Consider the following 20,344-nt stretch of genomic DNA (forward strand, 5'->3'; position numbering starts at 1 on the left):
TTAACATTCTCAGAAAATATAGTGCTATTGTTAGACTCTTGCCCAGACATAACGACAGCCTCGTCTTTTAGGAAGACGACTAAAAGACTATTGAAGCTAGAGAATGCCTCAAAGAACTAGTGTGATTCAACCAGTTGATAATAAATTTTTCCAATAGTGTAAAGTATTTATCATGTTTTCAATGGAAGAGTATCCTTAAACTTCAGTTGGGGGTATTCCTACATTATCAGATTTCATCACATCATTTTACGAACTTTATAAAGTACGTGTAATACGCAGCAAGGTACATGGAACTGCAGTCGGGATCATTTCTTACTCCATCCCAACTTTGTCTGAAAAATACTAGTAATTATTGCAAAAAGACAGAATGCAGTAACTTTAATTTTGTTAGATGTGCATGATGCAAGGAAAATGTCTGTTTTGATCACTCCACGGACATGTCACATTTTTGTGATGACTACCGAGTATAAAGGAACTGATAATTATGATGATGTACATATGTATATTATGATTATCATAAAACTTTAAATTCTCAACTACAGTGGTACATCATCATCATCATCATCATCATCTGTCCATCTGACTCGAGGGCAAGCTTACAGTACAGTACAGTTCACTTCTTGGGCGTCGACAGCTGAGCACCAAGGGTTGTACAAACCTCTTGTACAAATGGATTCGCATACAGAACAATGAGGAACTTCAGCAATTTTATTAAAATACTTCCATTGTATATATATAGCAGTTAAAACTGTGACAGTGCATTTTATTTAATCCTAGAACTGGCAACTGTTGAATATCTTCATGTAATTTCCTCAATTCATTAACAGATGGCATGACACAGTCTGCTTTTTGTTGTTCTCGATGTCCACAATTGCCTTGAGTTCAATTTTATTTGTAGTTACAACCTTTTGGGCGTAATTTCACGGAATCAATCAACCAACCACCACCGATCTATATTTAGGGCTGTCACTCAGATTCCCTATCATTTGTTTACCTAGTATTTTCTTACATACCAAAGAAGTTAGGAATTGATCAAACATCTCCCTTAGTACATTATTCCAATTCCTAACTCCTCTTCCTATAAACGAGTATTCTCCCCAATATTTGTCCTCCTGATTTCCAACTTTATCTTCATATTATGATCTTTCATACTTTTAAAAACTCCACTTAAGCTTATTTGTCTACTAATGCCATTCCAAGCCATCTCTCCACTGAAGCTCAGAACATTCTGCTTAGTCGAGCTGTTAGTCTCCTTATCCCAAAGTCTTCTCAGCCCAAACTTTGCAACATTTTCATAACACTACTCATTTTCCAAAAATCACCCAGAACAAATCGTGCTTTCCTCTGGATCTTTTCCAGTTCTCAAATCAAGTAATCCTGCTGAGGGTCCCGTACACTTGAAACATACTCTAATTGCTTGGGATCGGCATTGCATTTTGATTTGGTTTATGGCTTGATGCCTCTCCTGCTGCCAACCCTATTGCGTGTCTCTGTGGTGGTGGGTAGTGTGATGTTTTGTGTATATGAAGAGGTGGTATTAAGATGAACTCGCTAGTCCCTATGAACCAAACACTGTTGGATAAATTAATGCTGTTTAACGTCTCATCTGTTTGAGCGCCACTGCCTGTAGTGTTTGTAAACAAACCTTCAGGTGCTTTATTTTATTATTCTATTTCACTTTATTTCTTAGTTTTCGGTTGGGTACAATTTTAGTACAGTGTGTGTCTAAATATGGCATCTTCATTATGGAAAAATTAGTGATGAATTAGTGCAAAATTTGTTGGAAAATGAAAGTGACGGATCTGATTTTTAGGATATTGAGAGAACCAACAGATTCCGAATCAGATTCGGAATGCGTATCAGCCGTTTCTTCGCATCAAATATCGGAAAGTGAAAGTGATGACGAGTCTACTGTACAGCAACCTATCTTTATATGGTCCAATGATTGCATGCCAATACATTTTCCCCATATTTTCAAGAAAATACCTCTAAGAGTGATGAAACTTCTGCTACTACACTACAAATACATTATTGACAATCTGTATATCTCAATTTCTTTGTGACATGTTTCATTTTTGTGCACATATGATCAAAGTTTTTGTTATTTTGAATTTACAAATTAAATTTTTTTTCTAGTCAAAACATTTACATAATTCTGTGTCAACATGACAATCCTCAGTGTATTAGTTTTATACAAATATATACAGCATTGCACTTTTATTTCATACCTTGTAGATATTTTGGGCCGATTGCAGAAACAATGACTAGTTTAAACCTTAGACAACGTCTGAATCGAGCATGATTTTCCACTGCATAAACAATGTTCAGTCGGTGTTTAACTAGACATCGTTTAAAGTTTCAATATTGGTTTGAAAATGAGGATAGAAATACTTTTCATGCAACTCTTTGCTTGCCATCACAACCAATGAAATTCGTCTGTGCATGCGCCGAACGCCAGTCAGTGTCTGTCTTCCTACACATTACTCAAATATGGCTAAGCATGAGCATGACTTACCTACAGATAAGAATATCGCTTTTGGTGGAAATTAAATCTCATAGTATTATCGAGACTAAAACGACACGCCACCGTATGGGGAAGTATAGCTTTGATTATAGCGTTGTTACGGTGAGTGTAATCTAAGAAACATTGTTAGATTTTGGTCCACCCAATCAATACACATAAGATTCCAACAATGCTTGCAACGTTTTTCAAGTAAGGTCATTCATATTTAAGTTTGCTGAAAGATTATTTGCAAGAAGTGTTAAACTACTGCATTAAATATGTGTATATTTGTTCTCCTATTTTCTCAACAGTTCAAAAGGAACTTTGTTTTAAATACGGATAGCAACAATGGACATTGATTCCGTACGAGACGTTATGGCAGGCTTGTCAATTTCAAGTTGTATTTCATTTTTAACATTGAAGACAAAAGTTTTTGCAAGAAGTGAGGTCAATCTTTTGCGTTTTTCAAATAGTCCTTAAAAAGGCATTGGGTTCTTCCACTTCTAATTTTTTTATCTAAAATGATGTGTATTGATTGGGTGGACCTAAACCTAACATTGTTTTTTAGTTTTAACTGTATCAATATGGATCTACACGATGAAGTTCGTAAATTGTACTCGTAAATAGCTTCGATGAAGGGAAGAAGAAAAATAGTACTGTGTAACCAAATGTGTTGTACGGGCCATATAGATGTAGCTTGCATTCTGGAAATCGTAGGTTTGAAAATCATAATCGGCAGGCCTGAAGATTGTTTTCAGTTGTTTCCCTATTTTTACACCAGGCAAATACTAGGGCTGTTATTATGGCCACGGCTCTTCTTCCCCAGTCCTCCTCTTTAAAGAATAATCACGACCATCACCACTTGTCTTTTCCTATCTCACAGTTGCCGAAAACTTATCTGAATTAGCGCAACAATTATGTATATAAAAACCGCACACAACCTACTTTTTAGTTTTCACTATTATGTGTGCTTGCTGGGCAGTAAATATAAGTGAGTCCGTTCGGTCGATGTATGTGACAGCCCTCTGATGATTGGGACAAGTAATTCTGACATGTATGCAGTCGAAGTGACCTATAATTCCATGGAAAATAAAATATGTCGGTTGCCCAGAATTGTATTCAAGTTCACAGTTACTGGATTGTCCGTTTGTCAGTATCAAGAAACAAGTATCTTGTACAGCGAAATCTTATTTTAAGCTATACCTCCCCATACATTTCAAATGAATTGGTGCAATTTCAAGCGGGCGACCCACAGAGAGGCCATCGGACTACCCTTTCTCCCCGGAATCGCCTCAACATAACACAAATTACATGTATCATGGTAAATAACCTCTGATTATGATTCACTCCTCTCATTTGAGGTTAAGCAGTGTTCTCGGCAGTATTTAAAAATGGCCGGTTGAACATCGGTTTTAAAAGTGGCTAAGTGATAAATAAAGTCTGCAGTGCGGCAGCCATACTTAGGCATTGTTTAACTCGAGACATCGTCTAAACACCGTTTCAGCAATCAGCCCATTTTTTTTTTTTTTAGTTAGACAAGTGAAAGCTGCCAAATATGGCTGGCATCACAAGATTTAACATTGCTTGTTCTAGGGTTAACATACTCTTGCAGTGACAAAAATATTAGGGTAGGTTTTGTCAAGTTGGCTCTGACCATCCCTTGTCAAAATTTAGTAAAACTATATAGCCCCATTTGTGTGTTCTTGAGTAGAACCCAATTTTAGATAAAATTACATAAGGAATACTGAACTAACATAAAGTTAATTATAAATATAAAATAGAAATGAAAATTGATTACCAAGGAGTCCTCCATAACCACATCCAATGTCAGCAAACTCAACACATTTTGTAGGTAAGTTTTCTGAAAAGTATTTCGGGTACAGACTTGACCAATCCATTTCTTCCGGGTATCTTGGACTGGAAAAAAAAAAACTTGAATATAGTAACTGTCGAAGCTGTAATTCATGTACCTGCAATCATTTTATTCTTCATAAAAAGGATTTTCAATGAATTCCAATAAGTACGAATCAAATTACTTCATAATACCAATATAGTTGGTCCGTTATTGGACATTACAAATTTTCCTGCTAACTCATTCCTGGTTGCCAGCGTTTCACCCCAGTGTGCTAAGTGGGCTCATCAGTTGGTAAATAGCACACCTACCTAGACGCATGGCTAGTGCATACTGTGGAGGCCACTGCGTAGCCTACTTGGAGCCACCGGCAGTGCCATTGCACTAAGAGAGACTTTGTCTCATTTTCAAAAATTGATGCCTGCCTGGCCATCAGATGATAAAGCGTTTTGTCCCAGTGATGAGCCCAACTTAGCACACTGGAACGAAATGCTGTCAACCAGGAATGAGTTAGCTGGAAAATTTATAATGTCCAATAATGGACCAATTATATTGGTATTATAAATTTACTCATTTGGAACAAATATTTCAGGTTCCCTATGGGAATCAACATCTTTATCATCTGATGGCCAGGCAAGCATCAATTTTTGAAAATGAGACAAAGTCTCTCATAGTGCAATGGCACTGCCGGTGGCTCCAAGTAGGCTACGCGGTGGGCTTTACGTTATGCCCTAGCCATGAGTCTTGGTAGGTGTGCTATTTACCAACTGATGAGCCCAACTTAGCACACTGGGGTGAAACGCTAACAACAAGGGATGAGTTAGCTGGAAAATTTATTATGTCCAATAACAGACCAACTATATTGGTATTATAAATTTACTAATTCGGAACAATTATTTCAGGTTCCCTATGGGAATCAATATCTTTATCATCAAATTACTTCTACGAAAATTACTGGCAAATACACTATCATCTAAAAAAAAGCTTTTAGAAAAAGTTCAATTGATTTTTATTCAAATGTTATTGGTCAACTGTTGTTACATGATTACCATTATTCTTCAAATGTTATTGGTCAAGTGGAGACTTTAGGACATACCTGGAGGAGAAGCAGCCAAAGATGATTATGTTCAATAATCAACTGTTTTTAATTACATACATACACATATTATCATTATAGACTGTTATGCCTTTCAGCGTTCAGTCTGCAAGCCTCTGAGAATTTACTAAACGTCGCTACAATTTACGATTTACAACTAGTGTTGTGGCCTCATTTAGTTCTATACCTCTTATCTTTAAACCGTTAGAAACCGAGTCTAACCATCATCGTCTTGGTCTCCCTCTACTTCTCTTACCCTCCATAACAGAGTCCATTATTCTCCTAGGTAACCTAACCCCCCCCCATTCGCCTCACATGACCCCACCACCGAAGCCGGTTTATATGTGCAGCTTCATCCATTGAGTTCATTCCTAAATTAGCCTTTATCTCCTCATTCCGAGTACCCTCCTGCCATTGTTCCCACCTGTTTGTACCAGCAATCATTCTCGCTACTTTCATGTCTGTTACTTCTAACTTATGAATAAGATATCCTGAGTCCACCCAGCTTTCGCTCCCGTAAAGCAAAGTTGGTCTGAAAACAGCCCGATGTAAAGATAGTTTCGTCTGGGAGCTCACTTCCTTCTTACAGAATACTGTTGATCGCAACTGCGAGCTCACTGCATTAGCTTTACTACACCTTGATTCAATCTCACTTACTATATTACCATCCTGGGAGAACACACAACCTAAATACTTGAAATTATCGACCTGTTCTAGCTTTGTATCACCAATCTGACATTCAATTCTGTTGAATTTCTTACCTACTGACATCAATTTAGTCTTTGAGAGGCTAATTTTCATACCATACTCATTGCACCTATTTTCAAGTTCCAAGATATTAGACTGCAGGCTTTCGGCACAGTCTGCCATTAACACCAAGTCGTCAGCATAGGCCAAACTGCTTACTACATTTCCACCTAACTGAATCCCTCCCTGCCATTTTATACCTTTCAGCAGATGATCCATGTAAACTACGAACAGCAAAGATGAAAGATTACAGCCTTGTCTAACTCCTGTTAGTACCCTGAACCAAGAACTCATTCTACCATCAATTCTCACTGAAGCCCAATTGTCAACATAAATGCCTTTGATTGATTTTAATAATCTACCTTTAATTCCGTTGTCCCCCAGTGTGGCGAACATCTTTTCCCTCGGTACCCTGTCATATGCTTTCTCTAGATCTACGAAACATAAACACAACCGCCTATTCATCTCGCAGCATTTTTCAATTACCTGGCGCATAAACGAAAATCTGATCCTGACAGCCCCTCTGTGGTCTGAAACCACCCTGGTTTTCATCCAACTTCCTCTCAACGACTGATCGCACCCTCCCTTCTAAGATGCCAGTGAATACTTTGCCTGGTATACTAATCAATGAGATACCTCGATAGTTGTTGCAATCCTTCCTGTTCCCTTGCTTATAGATAGGTGCAATTACTGCTTTTGTCCAATCTGAAGGTACCTTACCAACACTCCACGCTAATTTTACTACTCTATGAAGCCATTTCATCCCTGCCTTCCCACTATTCTTCACCATTTCAGGTCTAATTTCATCTATTCCTGCTGCCTTATGACAATGGAGTTTATTTACCATCCTTTCCACTTCCTCAAGCATAATTTCACCATCATCATTTTCCTCCTCCCCATGAGCTTGGCTGTTTGCAACACCACCATGATGATTTCCTTTTACATTGAGAAGATGTTCAAAATATTCCCTCCACCTCTCCAGTGATTCCCTGGGATCTATTATGAGTTCACCTGAATTACTCAAAACACTGTTCATTTCCTTTTTCCCTCCCTTCCTAAGATTCTTTATTACTGTCCAGAAACGTTTCCCTGCTGCTTGACCTAGCCTTTCCAGGTTATTACCAAAATCTTCCCACGACTTCTTTTTGGATTCAACAACTATTTGTTTCACTCTGTTTCTTTTATCTACGTACAAGTCCCTGTCTGCCTCGGCCCTTGTTTGGAGCCATTTCTGATAAGCCTTCTTTTTACGTTTACAGGCTGCTCTCACTTCATCATTCCACCAAGATGTTCGCCTTTTCCCATCTTTACACACAGTTGTTCCTAGGCATTCGCTTGCTGTTTCTACTACAGCATCCCTGTATGCCACCCATTCACTTTCTATATTCTGAACCTGCTTACTGTCTACTGTTCAAAACTTCTCACTAATCATATCCATGTACTTCTGTCTAATTTCCTTGTCCTGGAGATTTTCTACCCTTATTCATTTGCAGACAGATTTCACTTTCTCAACCCTAAGCCTAGAGATACTTAGTTCACTACAGATCAGATAGTGGTCTGTATCATCAAAAAATCCGCTAAACACTCGTACATTCCTAACAGATTTCCTGAATTCAAAGTCTGTTAAGATATAATCAATTATGGATCTGGTACACCTAGCCTCCCATGTGTAGCGGTGAATAGCCTTATGCTTGAAGAATATATTCGTAACAGCTAAACCCATACTAGCACAGAAGTCCAGCAAACGCTTCCCATTCCCATTAGCTTCCATATCTTCCCCACATTTACCAATCACCCTTTCGTATCCTTCAGTTCTATTCCCAACTGTCACATTGAAATCGCCCATTAGCACTATTCTATCCTTGCTGTTGACCCTGACCACGATGTCACTCAATGCTTCATAAAACTTGTCAACTTCATCCTCATCTGCACCCTCACATGATGAATACACGGACACAATTCTTGTCCTAATTCCTCCCACTGACAAATCTACCCACATCATTCGCTCATTTACGTGCCTAACAGAAACTATGTTGCGTGCAATGGTATTCCTGATAAAGAGCCCTACCCCAGACTCTGCCCTTCCCTTTCTAACACCCGTCAAGTACACTTTATAATCTCCTATCTCTTCCTCATTATCTCCCCTTACCCAAATATCACTTACTCCTAGCACATCCAGATGCATCCTCTTTGCTGACTCAGCCAGTTCTACCTTCTTTCTACCATAAGCCCCATTAATATTGATAGCTCTCCATCGAATTCCATTTCGTTCGCCACATTGTTTCCAAGGAGTCCCTCGCCTGTCAAATGGGAGTGGGACTCCATTACTCCCATAGGTCCGAGGCTTGCTTAAAGTGTTCTGAGCTCGGTAAATTCATGAAGCAGGATGCTGCCCTACTTGCACATAGTCCAAGTGAGGATCTCTCCTCTAACGGGTTTTGGACCACCGGTGAATTGTATAGTCCTAGCCGCCTGAGCACAAGGAGGGCCACGACTCAGAATATGTCCGAGATGCCCACTTCCATTCCATATCAACTGGTATCCCGACTCTCAGGACCACTTACTAGGCCACTCAGCCGTTGCCCATGGTTCACGAACTAGGACGTGACTACAGTAACCCACAAACATGAACCAAAGTGGTTATCAAAAAAATATTTGGCCCTTTCCAGCTTTCTTCACATTAAGACAAGATCTACTGAAACGGCCCCTAAATAAGTGCAGATGCCCCCCACATGATGAAGCTGGGAAGCACAAACGAGCTCGCCAGAGACTGAGAAGAAATAGATGTTGAAGAACCAAAATTAACCCATCTATTTAAAGACAGATAGGAGCCTCCGTGACTCAGACAGCAGCGCGTCGGCCTCTCACCGCTGGATACTGTGGTTCAAATCCCGGTCACTCCATGTGAGATTTGTGCTGGACAAAGCGGAGGCGGGACAGGTTTTTCTCCGGGTACTCCGGTTTTCTCTGTCATCTTTCATTCCAGCAACACTCTCCATTCTCATTTTATAGCATCTATCATTCATTAATAAATCACTTTGGGAGTGGCGACCCCATCGTACTAACAGCCTATATCTGCTTCATTCATTACATCCCTGACCCGGTCAATGACTGGAAAACAGGAAGTAGGTTTTCATTTTCATTTAAAAACAGAAGTGTATAAAGATGTTTCTCTTTGTCTCTTCTTTCTGCTTCTTCCTCTTCCTGCACTGATCTACCATTCTGTTTATGCTGTTGTGTGTTCCTTTTCATCTTCCTACCTTTCTACGTATGATTTGATATTCTTGCTCATTGCTTTCATTAGTATTTGCCAGTAATTGTTGGTATACAGTAAGCAACAAAAAGTAAACAGTTTTTAAATTGGGGTTCTTAGCTTTCCTTTATAATGCTCCCTCTATCCACAATACCAGATGAAGGCATAAGTTTTTGCTGACTTTTGTGGTAAAGAAACAAGGGAAATTCATTTTTTGTCTACTCAAAATATTGGCCATCGGCTTCTACACACTTCACCTATCTTTCAGGTAAGTTATGAATACCACGCCAGGAAACCTGCTTGTCTTTTGTGGCAAACCATTCGTCGAGCTATTTTCCAACTTCCTCGAAATTGCTGAAGTGCTGCTCTGCAAGCGTGTGCCCCATTGATGCGAAGAGGTGATAGATGGCGCTGGGTCGGGGGAGTATGGTGGGTGCAGAAGGATGTCCCATCCAAGCAATTTCAAGATGTCTTTCACTGGTTTTGCTGTGTGAGACGGCGCATTGTCGTGTAACAAAATCAATTTGCCATGTCTTCTGACCTATTCCGGTCATCTTTTGATAAATGTGTGATTTAAATTACAGTAATAACTTTTTGGCGATAGCGTTGTGCATAAACGGTTTCGCTGGGCTTCAAGAGTCTGTGCACAATTGTGATCTACCAGAGCGCCCACTGTCTTTCACACTAAAATCATCACGTTTAAATGGTCAAAACCATCTCCCACATGTTCTAATTGATGGTGCGTTTTCACCATATGTTTCTACCAGCAAACAATGATCTTCCAGTTATTTTTATTTTGATTAAATAAGAAAAGCAATGCGTGCCGCAAATGATGTTTTTCAGGCACAAACGTCGACACAAACACTGAATGATACAGCACAGACACTAGTGTTCAGCGGACTTCACTTGTGTGTGTTGGTAGGTTAATGTCAAATTCATACGCAGTGTACTGTTCGCTGCCGCCATCTCTTAATGAAACCGGAAAAGACTTATGCATACACCTGGTAATCTACTTCTCATCTTATATATACAAAGTATATGCTTAGACTTTGGTGTTCCTCTTCTGTTATATCCATTAATCTTATAGGATTCCATTTCTCCTTCTGTATTTGTTCAACAGTTCTTGTCTTTCACTATCTAAATAAATCCTTATAGTAATGCTAGGAATAAAACACTTCCTGTTTTATCGATCTAATTTGATTCAGGATGACCCAATTAGTACACACACATACAGGGTGGTCAGAAACAACGTGAACCGGCTAAGTCAGCACTGGAGGGTTGGTCATGCTGTTAAATCATTTGAAAGAAATAATTTGATATCTCGCACCGTTGTCATTTTATCAGCTGCTGAATTTAGCCCATCGGATCACTTTGCGGGCAAATTTAAATGGACTTTGCGAGGCTGTGTTGTTAAATCTGTACGTGGCTTAAGGCCAGCTTGAGAGCACCAGTCGAAAAATAAGATTTTGCCTGCGGAGAGGTTTGAATACAGACCTACGAGCTGATAGTATCGCGCCAAAGCCAAGTATGCTATGGTGACACTGGTCGAAACCAATTGTGTGTTTGTGTTTGATGCTGATTTCTCAGCTTGGCCCTCAAATCGTTCTTAAGTCACGTGCAGATTTAGCAACACTGCCATGCAAAGCTCATTTGAATTCACCCGCGAAGCGATCTGATTGCCTAACTTCAGAAGCTGATAAAATGACAATGGTGTGAGATATTAAGTTATTTCTTTCAAATTATTTATCAGCACGACCAACCTCATATACCCGGCTCATGTTGTTTCTGACCAACCTATATACACACAATTATATTCAACCATGAATGATCACACTCCACTAATTGCTGTCTGTTTACAAGTCTCTCACAGCAAGACTCCAGTTGGGCGGTCTTTACCTGGAAAAGGCTATAATCCTTATTGACGGGCCACACCGTTCACTTTTGCATGCTCCATCACACAACAGCAGCATGTAGACAGGTTTGAATACAGGGCTACTGACCACCACAACACATGACTACTATTCCTTGGCTCGACTCCAGAGAAAGTCTGCCATTCACACAATCAACTCACACGGCCATTCCACACAGTGAACTACTCTACACTGACAACTAACTAGCAGTCACATAACAGCAACAACTCAACAGTGCTAACGAGCACTGCGATGCTCCCCACGACACTTAACACTGTTCCCACTCTACTTGCACCAACTATTCCACAAACTGACTCCATATCGGTACACACACAGCACTCCACTCAGTACATGGCAATACTCTTTGGTAGGACACTGACAACAGCTAGCACGACAGTAGAATTCTATTAGTCTGGCATCCAACAGTCTGGAACGCCCGATGGTTCGGCAGGATTTTTTAATCGTTCCTTGTTTTTTTACGTTTGTGGCGATTAAAGCGCACGGCACTGTTAGAAATCACCCGGAAGGGTCCACTACGCGTCTGCTACTGTTAGACACAATCGGCATTGTTGGCTGTCACCACACACAGGTTCAGTTCATTGTTTTGCTTGCGAGCAGTTTTTGCTACAGTATTGTTCCTTGCAATCTAGCCGCAAAGTACCTAACTAAATTTATCACTTTTGTTGAGTTTGATACTAATTATAATGCCACTGAACTTATTGATTTACATATCATCAGAAATAACTTTTATGCCAAGCGACAACGATCTCGAAAACAAAAAGATTCAAGATTTTTAAGTCACACTAAAATATTGTAAACTGAATGTGTTGAATGAAAATTTGGTGCTGCCCTAATTTTGAGATAAATTTATTACTCTAATGATTCTGCTGATCAACATTTTACTGCAAAACGCCTTGTTACAGCTGTTTTCGCTGTACGCCTTAACCTATATCATAGTAAGAGGTATCACCCGATAGTCCGGCATTTTCGGTAATCCAGCACCGGGCCGGTCCCGAACATGCTAGACTATCGGACTTCTACTGTACTGCCATCCCACTCCAACTACTCCATTAATGACTCTTGTGGAACACCCATCACACATTCGATACTCCAACACAATAACAACAGTAACAGCTAACGCTACTGCTGACCTATTCCAACCACTCTAACTGCTCATTAACTCCTTTTCTGTTTGCAGCTAGTATCCTTTTATATTGCTGGTGATGGAGTACTAGAATCTTCGGGGCTTGGCAAGAGATGGAACATTCTCATTTTGTCTCTGAGAAGGCACATGGGGAAACCAGACAAAAGCACAATAGAAGAAGAGGCTGTGGCATGTCCTTAGGCTGGCTGGGAAGTTCCCAGTCTGGCTTACTCATCCCTTGTAGGAAACATGAAGTGGGGTTACAACAGGGCTGGCACATAACAGTAATTTGTATTTTTTACTGTACTGGTAGTGGTGGTGATTTTTAAAGAAAATATGAGATAATCATCCTCTCTTCTCTTATGTTTATCAGGCTTCCCCCTAATCCCATACTTCTCACTTGAAAACCTAAGGCCTCTTGTCAGAAATCTCAAAGGTATGCAAAAAAGAATCTTAGATAAAAGTAATTATTCCTGCAATACTTACTATTTATTTGAGCATATATGTTTCACCTTCTTTAAAGACTTCTTGAAAGCATGATGATTTGATCAACACCCTAAATAATTAATTGTTAATACAACATTAACATGGTTCAATTATATAAAAGAATACATTCTTTTTTTTTTACGTAGTTTACACACCCAATGGGGCACTTTAATCAGTCATACACATTAAAGTCTAATAGTATTTGAGAGTCAGCTTTTCAGCTTCTTCTTCCACTCCCAAAACTTCTTCATCCTGTCGGACCTGGCTGCCCTTTGGTTGTCAGTAATGGTGTATTTCCTTCATTCAAATGTTACGAGTTTGAATCCTATTACTTAGAATCCTCTTCTCTTCTCTGCCTTCAATTTGGAGCACTGATAAAAATAATTCTTCTAAATCATTCATGATCTCTGTGAACCAAGTGTTCTTCATTTTATTTTTCCAGAAAAACATTCTAATTAAAACAAATTAAAATTAAGTTTACAATGAGAAGCTTTTCCAATTAGAAGTTAAAGTTTGAAATGAAACTTAAAATCAGTTTCAGTTCCTGAGGTAGTCCATTGAATCATATGTCAGTGACAAAATCTCTAGGATTACCATTGTAAACCCTCAGGGAACACTCATATGTCTAACAGTCTGCCTCTCAGCACCACAATCACACTCTGGAGATGGCAATTTGCTCCACTTTTGGAGCCATCAGTACATACACCATGACTGGTTTGAATTCTACTCATCCTAGCCCACAGTAATCTGATTAGGTCTGAATCTAGGAACCTTCACTGTAATAGGAGGCACACCCACAGCAGTTAAGTTCCAGCCGAGTGACCAATGACTGAGATTAAAGTTATCTTATGTTAGACTCTGAGCTGCGCACAGGGGTGGGTTCACTGAATTGAGCCTGCTGGACTGTAGGTTAGTGATGTTGCTATGAATTGGTAATAGTGGATTTTCTGCCATTGAGCTGGTGTGGACTTTTATTAATAATTCTGAAATTATCCTCAAGGTGGTGTCGAGATGCACACCAATTTCTTGGTGTGGGGACTGTTTAACCAAACAGGGGCACAGTACTCAGCAACACAGAGAGAGACATACATACATACATTATCATTATAGACTGTTATGCCTTTCAGCGTTCAGTCTGCAAGCCTCTGAGAATTTACTAAACGTCGCCACAATCCTCGATTTCCAACTAGTGTTGTGGCCTCATTTAGTTCTATACCTCTTATCTTTAAATCGTTAGAAACAGAGTCTAACCATCGTCGTCTTGGTCTCCCTCTACTTCTCTTACCCTCCATAACAGAGTCCATTATTCTCCTAGGTAACCTATCCTCCTCCATTCGCATCACATGACCCCACCACCGAAGCCGGTTTATGCGTACAGCTTCATCCATCGAGTTCATTCCTAAATTAGCCTTTATCTCCTCATTCCGAGTTCCCTCCTGCCATTGTTCCCACCTGTTTGTACCAGCAATCATTCTTGCTACTTTCATGTCTGTTACTTCTAACTTATGAATAAGATATCCTGAGTCCACCCAGCTTTCGCTCCCATAAAGCAAAGTTGGTCTGAAAACAGACCGATGTAAAGATAGTTTCGTCTGGGAGCTGACTTCCTTCTTACAGAATACTGCTGATCGCAACTGCGAACTCACTGCATTAGCTTTACTACACCTTGATTCAATCTCACTTACTATATTACCATCCTGGGAAAACACACAACCTAAATACTTGAGAGAGAGAGAGAGAGAGAAAATAAAGACAGAGACTAATGACTGAGCATCAACGGGTAGTGATACTAGAGCTTCACGTTGCACCACAAATCTTGCGGAGAATGTTGTTCCAAGTGTTCAAATTTTATGGCAGGTGTTGCTTGAGGGACAGGGTTCTATCTAGGGTAACTCCCAGGCATTTCAGAAACCTGTTGTGCTTTAACAGCGCATTATCAAAATGCTGTATTTCTCCAAATCGAAGAAGACATTTTTCCCCTCAGAATTTCATGTGAAAAATCAAGGGTTGTCTTGCATTCACAACCTAAGGCCCATTGCTCACGGTAAAATTTTTGGTCAAATCTATTGAACAACTTGTTTTATAAAACTGTCTGCCTATTGCTCACGGTAAAATTTATTAAAATTTGATAAAACTTCCAGTTTTGTAAAACGTTTTATCAAATAGGACATGTCCTATTTTCGTAAAATAACTGTACGCAAGAACCAATCAGGAAAGCCGATGTTAACACTTTCTGCCATCTAGCGCACAATCCATGAAGCACAACGTAAACAAAAATGGCTGGCGCTAAGTGGTCGAAAGAAGCTGCGAGTGTCCTTATAGATGACATAGCTCTCATAGTACATTGGCACTGCTGGTGGCTTCAAATAGCCTATGCAGTGGCCTCCACGGTATGCACTAGCCTTGCGTCTTGGGTGGTGTGCTAAGTCCCAACTGACGAGCCTAACTTAGCACACGAGGGTGAAACGCAGGCAACCAAGAATGAGTTAGCTGGAAAATTTATAATGTCCAATAACGGACCATTATATTGGTATTATAAATTTACTCATTCAGGACAAATATTTTAGGTTCCCTATGGGAATCAACATCTACATCATTTGATGGCCAGGCAGGCATTTATTTTTTTGGAAATGAGACATAGCTCTCATAGTGCATTGGCACTGCTGGTGGCTTCAAATAGCCTATGCAGTGGCCTCCATGGTATGCACTAGCCTTGCGTCTTGGGTGGTGTGCTAAGTCCCAACTGACGAGCCTAACTTAGCACACGAGGGCGAAATGCAGGCAACCAAGAATGAGTTAGCTGGAAAATTTATGATGTCCAATAACGGACCATTACATTGGTATTATAAATTTACTCATTCAGGACAAATATGTTAGGTTCCCTATGGGAATCAACATCTACATCATTTGATGGCCAGGCAGGCATTTATTTTTTTGGAAATAAACTATGAGGTGGTAAATATATCCCTCTATTTTATTCATTTAAGAAGTTGTGTAATGCACAAGTTGCTTGGGTAATAGATTCAACTTTGTCCACTGATAACACTATTTTGGTTAAAAGTACCCTGAAAACATTTGCCATTATTCCGAATGCATTTTCAACTAAACATCTTGCTAGGCTTAACCTGTAATTGAAAACCTTCTGCTTTCTGGTCAGTCCTCTGTATCCAAACGGCTTCATTATAATACAGGACAGTGGGAAAGCATCATCAGCCACTATAACATAAGGCACTTCATTTTCTGTGTGAGGTAAATTGCTTGGATGAGGAACATTCAATGTAGTATTCTGCATTGCAGCCCACAACGAGCTGGACTGATACACACCCCTATCACTCACTCGTCCATTGGTCCCAATGTCAACATATATGAACCTGCAGTGTGCATCTACTAGTGCAAGTAAAACAATGCTTGTACTGCCCTTATAATTATAGAAGTGTGAGCCACTTGACCTTGGAGCTGCAAAAGTTATGTGTTTGCCATTCAAGGCACCCAGAGAGTTTGGAAAATTCCATTTCTCATGGAAATCTCTTGCAATTTGTAGTCACCCATCTGAAGTTCTTGGAACCTGCAATTGATATTTTATTTTATTTTCTTTTAAAGAAAAACAAAAGAGGAGACTGCAGATACATCAGATCTTTTTATAGATGATGTGTTATCTGTCTATGAGGGAGAAGAAAAGGCAAATAAACCAGGACCAAGTACAGCATCGAATGAACGCCTACATGTTGACACTGCAAATGAATCAGGTATTGTTTCTGCAGTAGCTACCAATATTTAATTTAATTTAATTTTAATGTTCAAATTCTGAAATTATCAATAAACACCGAAAGGGAAAATCTTTATTTTACAGGGGAATCATCTAAAAAGAGGAGAAAGAAGACATCCCCTGAGGATGCAGTTTTAGCTTCTGCAGCTACAACATTGCAGTCATTTAAATCCAAAAAGGACAAAGATGATGATGATTTTGCCAGGTTTATTTCTAGCTCAGTGAGGAAAATAAGAAATAAAACTTTACAACTACAAACCAAACATGAAATTTTAAAAGTTATAATGGAAGCTGAGATAAAAGGTAACTGTGAATGAAATGTAAATAATGTACAGTAAAAAGTGAACTTTACCTGCATATAATCCTTCATGAGTGCATTGTATATTTCCCTCCATGTTTCAGGAATTATACGTGAGAGTGTTCCAAATGGTATTCTTGTGGCATACATCAGGTTTGTGTAAGATTATCCAGTAGCAAGAAACCTGAGTGTTATTTGTAGCCTTGCTCTAGGAGATATAGCTTGCCTCATGTTTGTGTCCTGTTTTCTGAACAAGCTGTATCAGTTTTTCAAACGTTTCTTCATTCATACGAAGAACATATTTATAACATTCCAGATTCCTCAAATCTCAATTCATTTTGGAGTAATGAAAACAAACCCCTTCCATGATTTCTCCTTTGAATCCAAGGTCGAACCCAATACTTTCTAGCAGTTCTCCTCCTTTTCCTCTTTATGATTGTACATGCTATAATGGACACTAATGCAGCAGCATTTGCTGTTCTAGGTCTAACTAAACTGGAGCAACTTTTCAAAGTTCCCTTCACTCACTCTTAAGACATTCCTGTACGATTCAGTGTCCTCTAACCTCAATTAATTCTGGACTAAAAAGATAACAATCCCCTTCCATCATCCCTTCTGGTCCACCACCTTCTAGCTCTCCTCTTCCTACTGTTTTTTTCTTTTAATAACTGCTCATGCAACTATTGCAACTAATTAACTTTACTAATATTTCAGAATCTAAATTTCATACACAGTGGGGAATAATTGTTCCTTTATTGTACTTAGTACTAAGCCAGTTGACCTGTGATAAATTATTTAAATGGTTATGTTGCATAATGAGTTCAGTCTAGCTTTTCATAAATAGGGCTTATGTTGTTTAAGCAGCAGTAACCACATACTGCGTATGTTTTAATGGTTTAACATTATGATTTCAGAAATAAAGTTACCAAGCTAAAAAGCAGAATGAGCTCTGATAACGTATACAGGCCATCATTTATGTGGTACAACAGATTGTTTCTTGCTGACCACATCATGCCATGAAGTAGCAAATCAAATCTAAACATGTCACAGATCACTGAAAATGGGTGTATTGAGTCTGCGGTCATGGAATGTGTACTCTTTTAGTATATTAAATACTTAAATAAATCAAAAAATAAAAAATAAATAACTTGCATTCTGATCATCATCATAAAATATGCCTATGAAGATGAAGCACCATAATGGAACTGAATGTATAGGAAACACTGTGTGAAATGTTTTATACTTAAATGAATGAAGTCGCTGTGATTCTAGCATTGCTAATTTTGTAATTGTATAAGTTATTCAATATAATATGATGATAATTTTTACTGCAGCAACAGGTGTAGAGTTTAATGTGAGAAGACATATACTGTGAAATTAATCGTGGTGCTTCTTATTTATACTGGTCTCCACTTTTGATAGTGATGCTGAAGATTACGAGTGAAAAATGCTCTATGAAGTTGTAGGAATAATCTGGTTAGTCAGTTAAAACACTTGCATTACTGAGTTGCATATCATTGAGGTCTACTGTTTGTAATAAATATAAGGCACATTCAAGTTGTGAATTATGCATGAGTATATTTACATAGATTATGAGACTAATTAACAATACAGAAACAAAACAAGTATTACTGGTAGTGAAATCAAAAGTAAGATTTTGTTCTACCTTCAAAACCGGTAGTTATTGACACAGCGTTCTTGCCACTTCACTTGCCCTAATCCACTGAAATAATCTTTAAAATTATTTCTAATGCTCAATGGTACTTGAGCTGCCCTGTTTCCACTTTGTCTCTCAATTCCCTCCAGTGACTGACCATTTCTCCAGTTTCCATGCTGCAGTCTTCCTTCATGTGTGTTTTCTTCATCAGTGCTATTGGGAGGCATGTAAAGTGATTTGTTTTCTTCCAGAAGGAAGTTATGCAAAACACAGGTGGCTTGAACAATAGCTTCCACTTTGTCCACTGAGAGGTTTATCTTACTTAAAAGAACTCTGAATACATTGGCCATAATTCCAAAGGCATTTTCTACAACACACCTTGCCCTGCTCAACCTGTAATTGAAAATCTTTTCCTCCATTGTCAATCTTCTGTATGGAAAGGGTTTCATTATGTTTGTTGACAGTGGAAAAGCATCATCAGCTACAAAAACAAAGGGAAACTCATTGTCACTTGTGGGGAGCTTACGAGGAGGAGGTATATTCAGCATTCCATCATGCGTGGCTAAAAATAAATCTGTTTTCTGAAACACACCCCCATCACTCACACAACCATTAGTTCCAATATCCACATAAATGAATTTGTAACTTGCATTAACTACTGCCAGTAAAATAATGCTTTTTGTGCCCTTGTAATTGTAATAATATGATCCACATGATCGTGGAGCTGCAAAATGAACATGTTTCCCATCAATTGCTCCTATGCAGTTTGGGAAGTTCCACTTTTCTTCAAATCCTTGTGCAATTAATTTCCATTTTTCATGTGTGTCTGGAATCTGAAATGAAAATTAATTTCTTACAAGATTTTCAAGGCAGCTCCATGATTACAACGAATGATGACATACAATTAGATGATGATGGGGTATTGATAGTGCAGGAGTCTGACACAGACACACACCTGCTTCCAGTAAGAGCAATGAAATGAACCAGCCTCCACAAAGGGATGGTACAGAGCATTATATACCCAGTGAAATGGACAGTTAATACATTAAGTAGCTTCAAATATTATTTTATAGGAAAGCAGGGTTTCATTAATGACATTTTTATAATGTGAGGTATTTTTCAGGCAAATCTTCTAGGGGGAAAAAAAAAAAAAAAAGAAAAAGAAAAAAAAACTTCACCCAAGGACCAAGTGCTGGCAACTGTTAATCAGGTATTAATAAATGTTTTATTGCGCACAAATGCGCATGGAAAAAAGAAAATCTTATGAGCAGTCGTCTGTACAGAATTTTGTTAAGGATTCTATTCTCAGTTTACACTTAAGTACGTGATAGCGTTCACAAAGTTCGCCGCATCTTTTGCACCTGCAGTCCAGACTTGGCTCATGAAAGCTCGCTTTAATACACAGGCGTTGGTGAAACCCATGGACTGAGAGTCTGGTCACAACGTGTCTAAACTCATAGACTCCCTGAGTCCAGTTGTGGTTGATCATCGCATCACACTGGTAAAAGTCCCACCATATGCTGTCTCTCTTTTGTTGAAGCTCTTGTAGGAGTTCCTTATGCATCTATGTCAACTTCTGCTTCAGATGCAGAGGAGGCATTTGCGAGTTATATTACCAATGAACTCAGACAA

At 39.0% G+C, this 20,344-nt stretch overlaps 1 protein-coding gene across 3 annotated transcripts in view; it reads right to left on the reverse strand.

Annotated features, from left to right (window-relative positions):
* LOC136858616 (tRNA (guanine-N(7)-)-methyltransferase) overlaps positions 1-20,344 on the reverse strand; it is a 104,107-nt gene that overhangs the window by 64,652 nt on the left and 19,111 nt on the right. For 2 of the 3 annotated variants that reach the window (XM_068225641.1, XM_067138312.2), the window contains exon 2: positions 4,302-4,420. In XM_068225641.1, coding sequence (XP_068081742.1) covers positions 4,302-4,420 — 119 coding nt within the window. Of the gene's footprint in view, positions 1-4,301; positions 4,421-17,109; positions 17,674-20,344 lie in introns of those variants that run through there. The other variant, XM_067138313.2, reaches the window with a different exon arrangement.

This window comes from Anabrus simplex, chromosome 1, assembly GCF_040414725.1.
Source record: "Anabrus simplex isolate iqAnaSimp1 chromosome 1, ASM4041472v1, whole genome shotgun sequence".
Classification (NCBI taxonomy): Eukaryota; Metazoa; Arthropoda; class Insecta; order Orthoptera; family Tettigoniidae; genus Anabrus; species Anabrus simplex.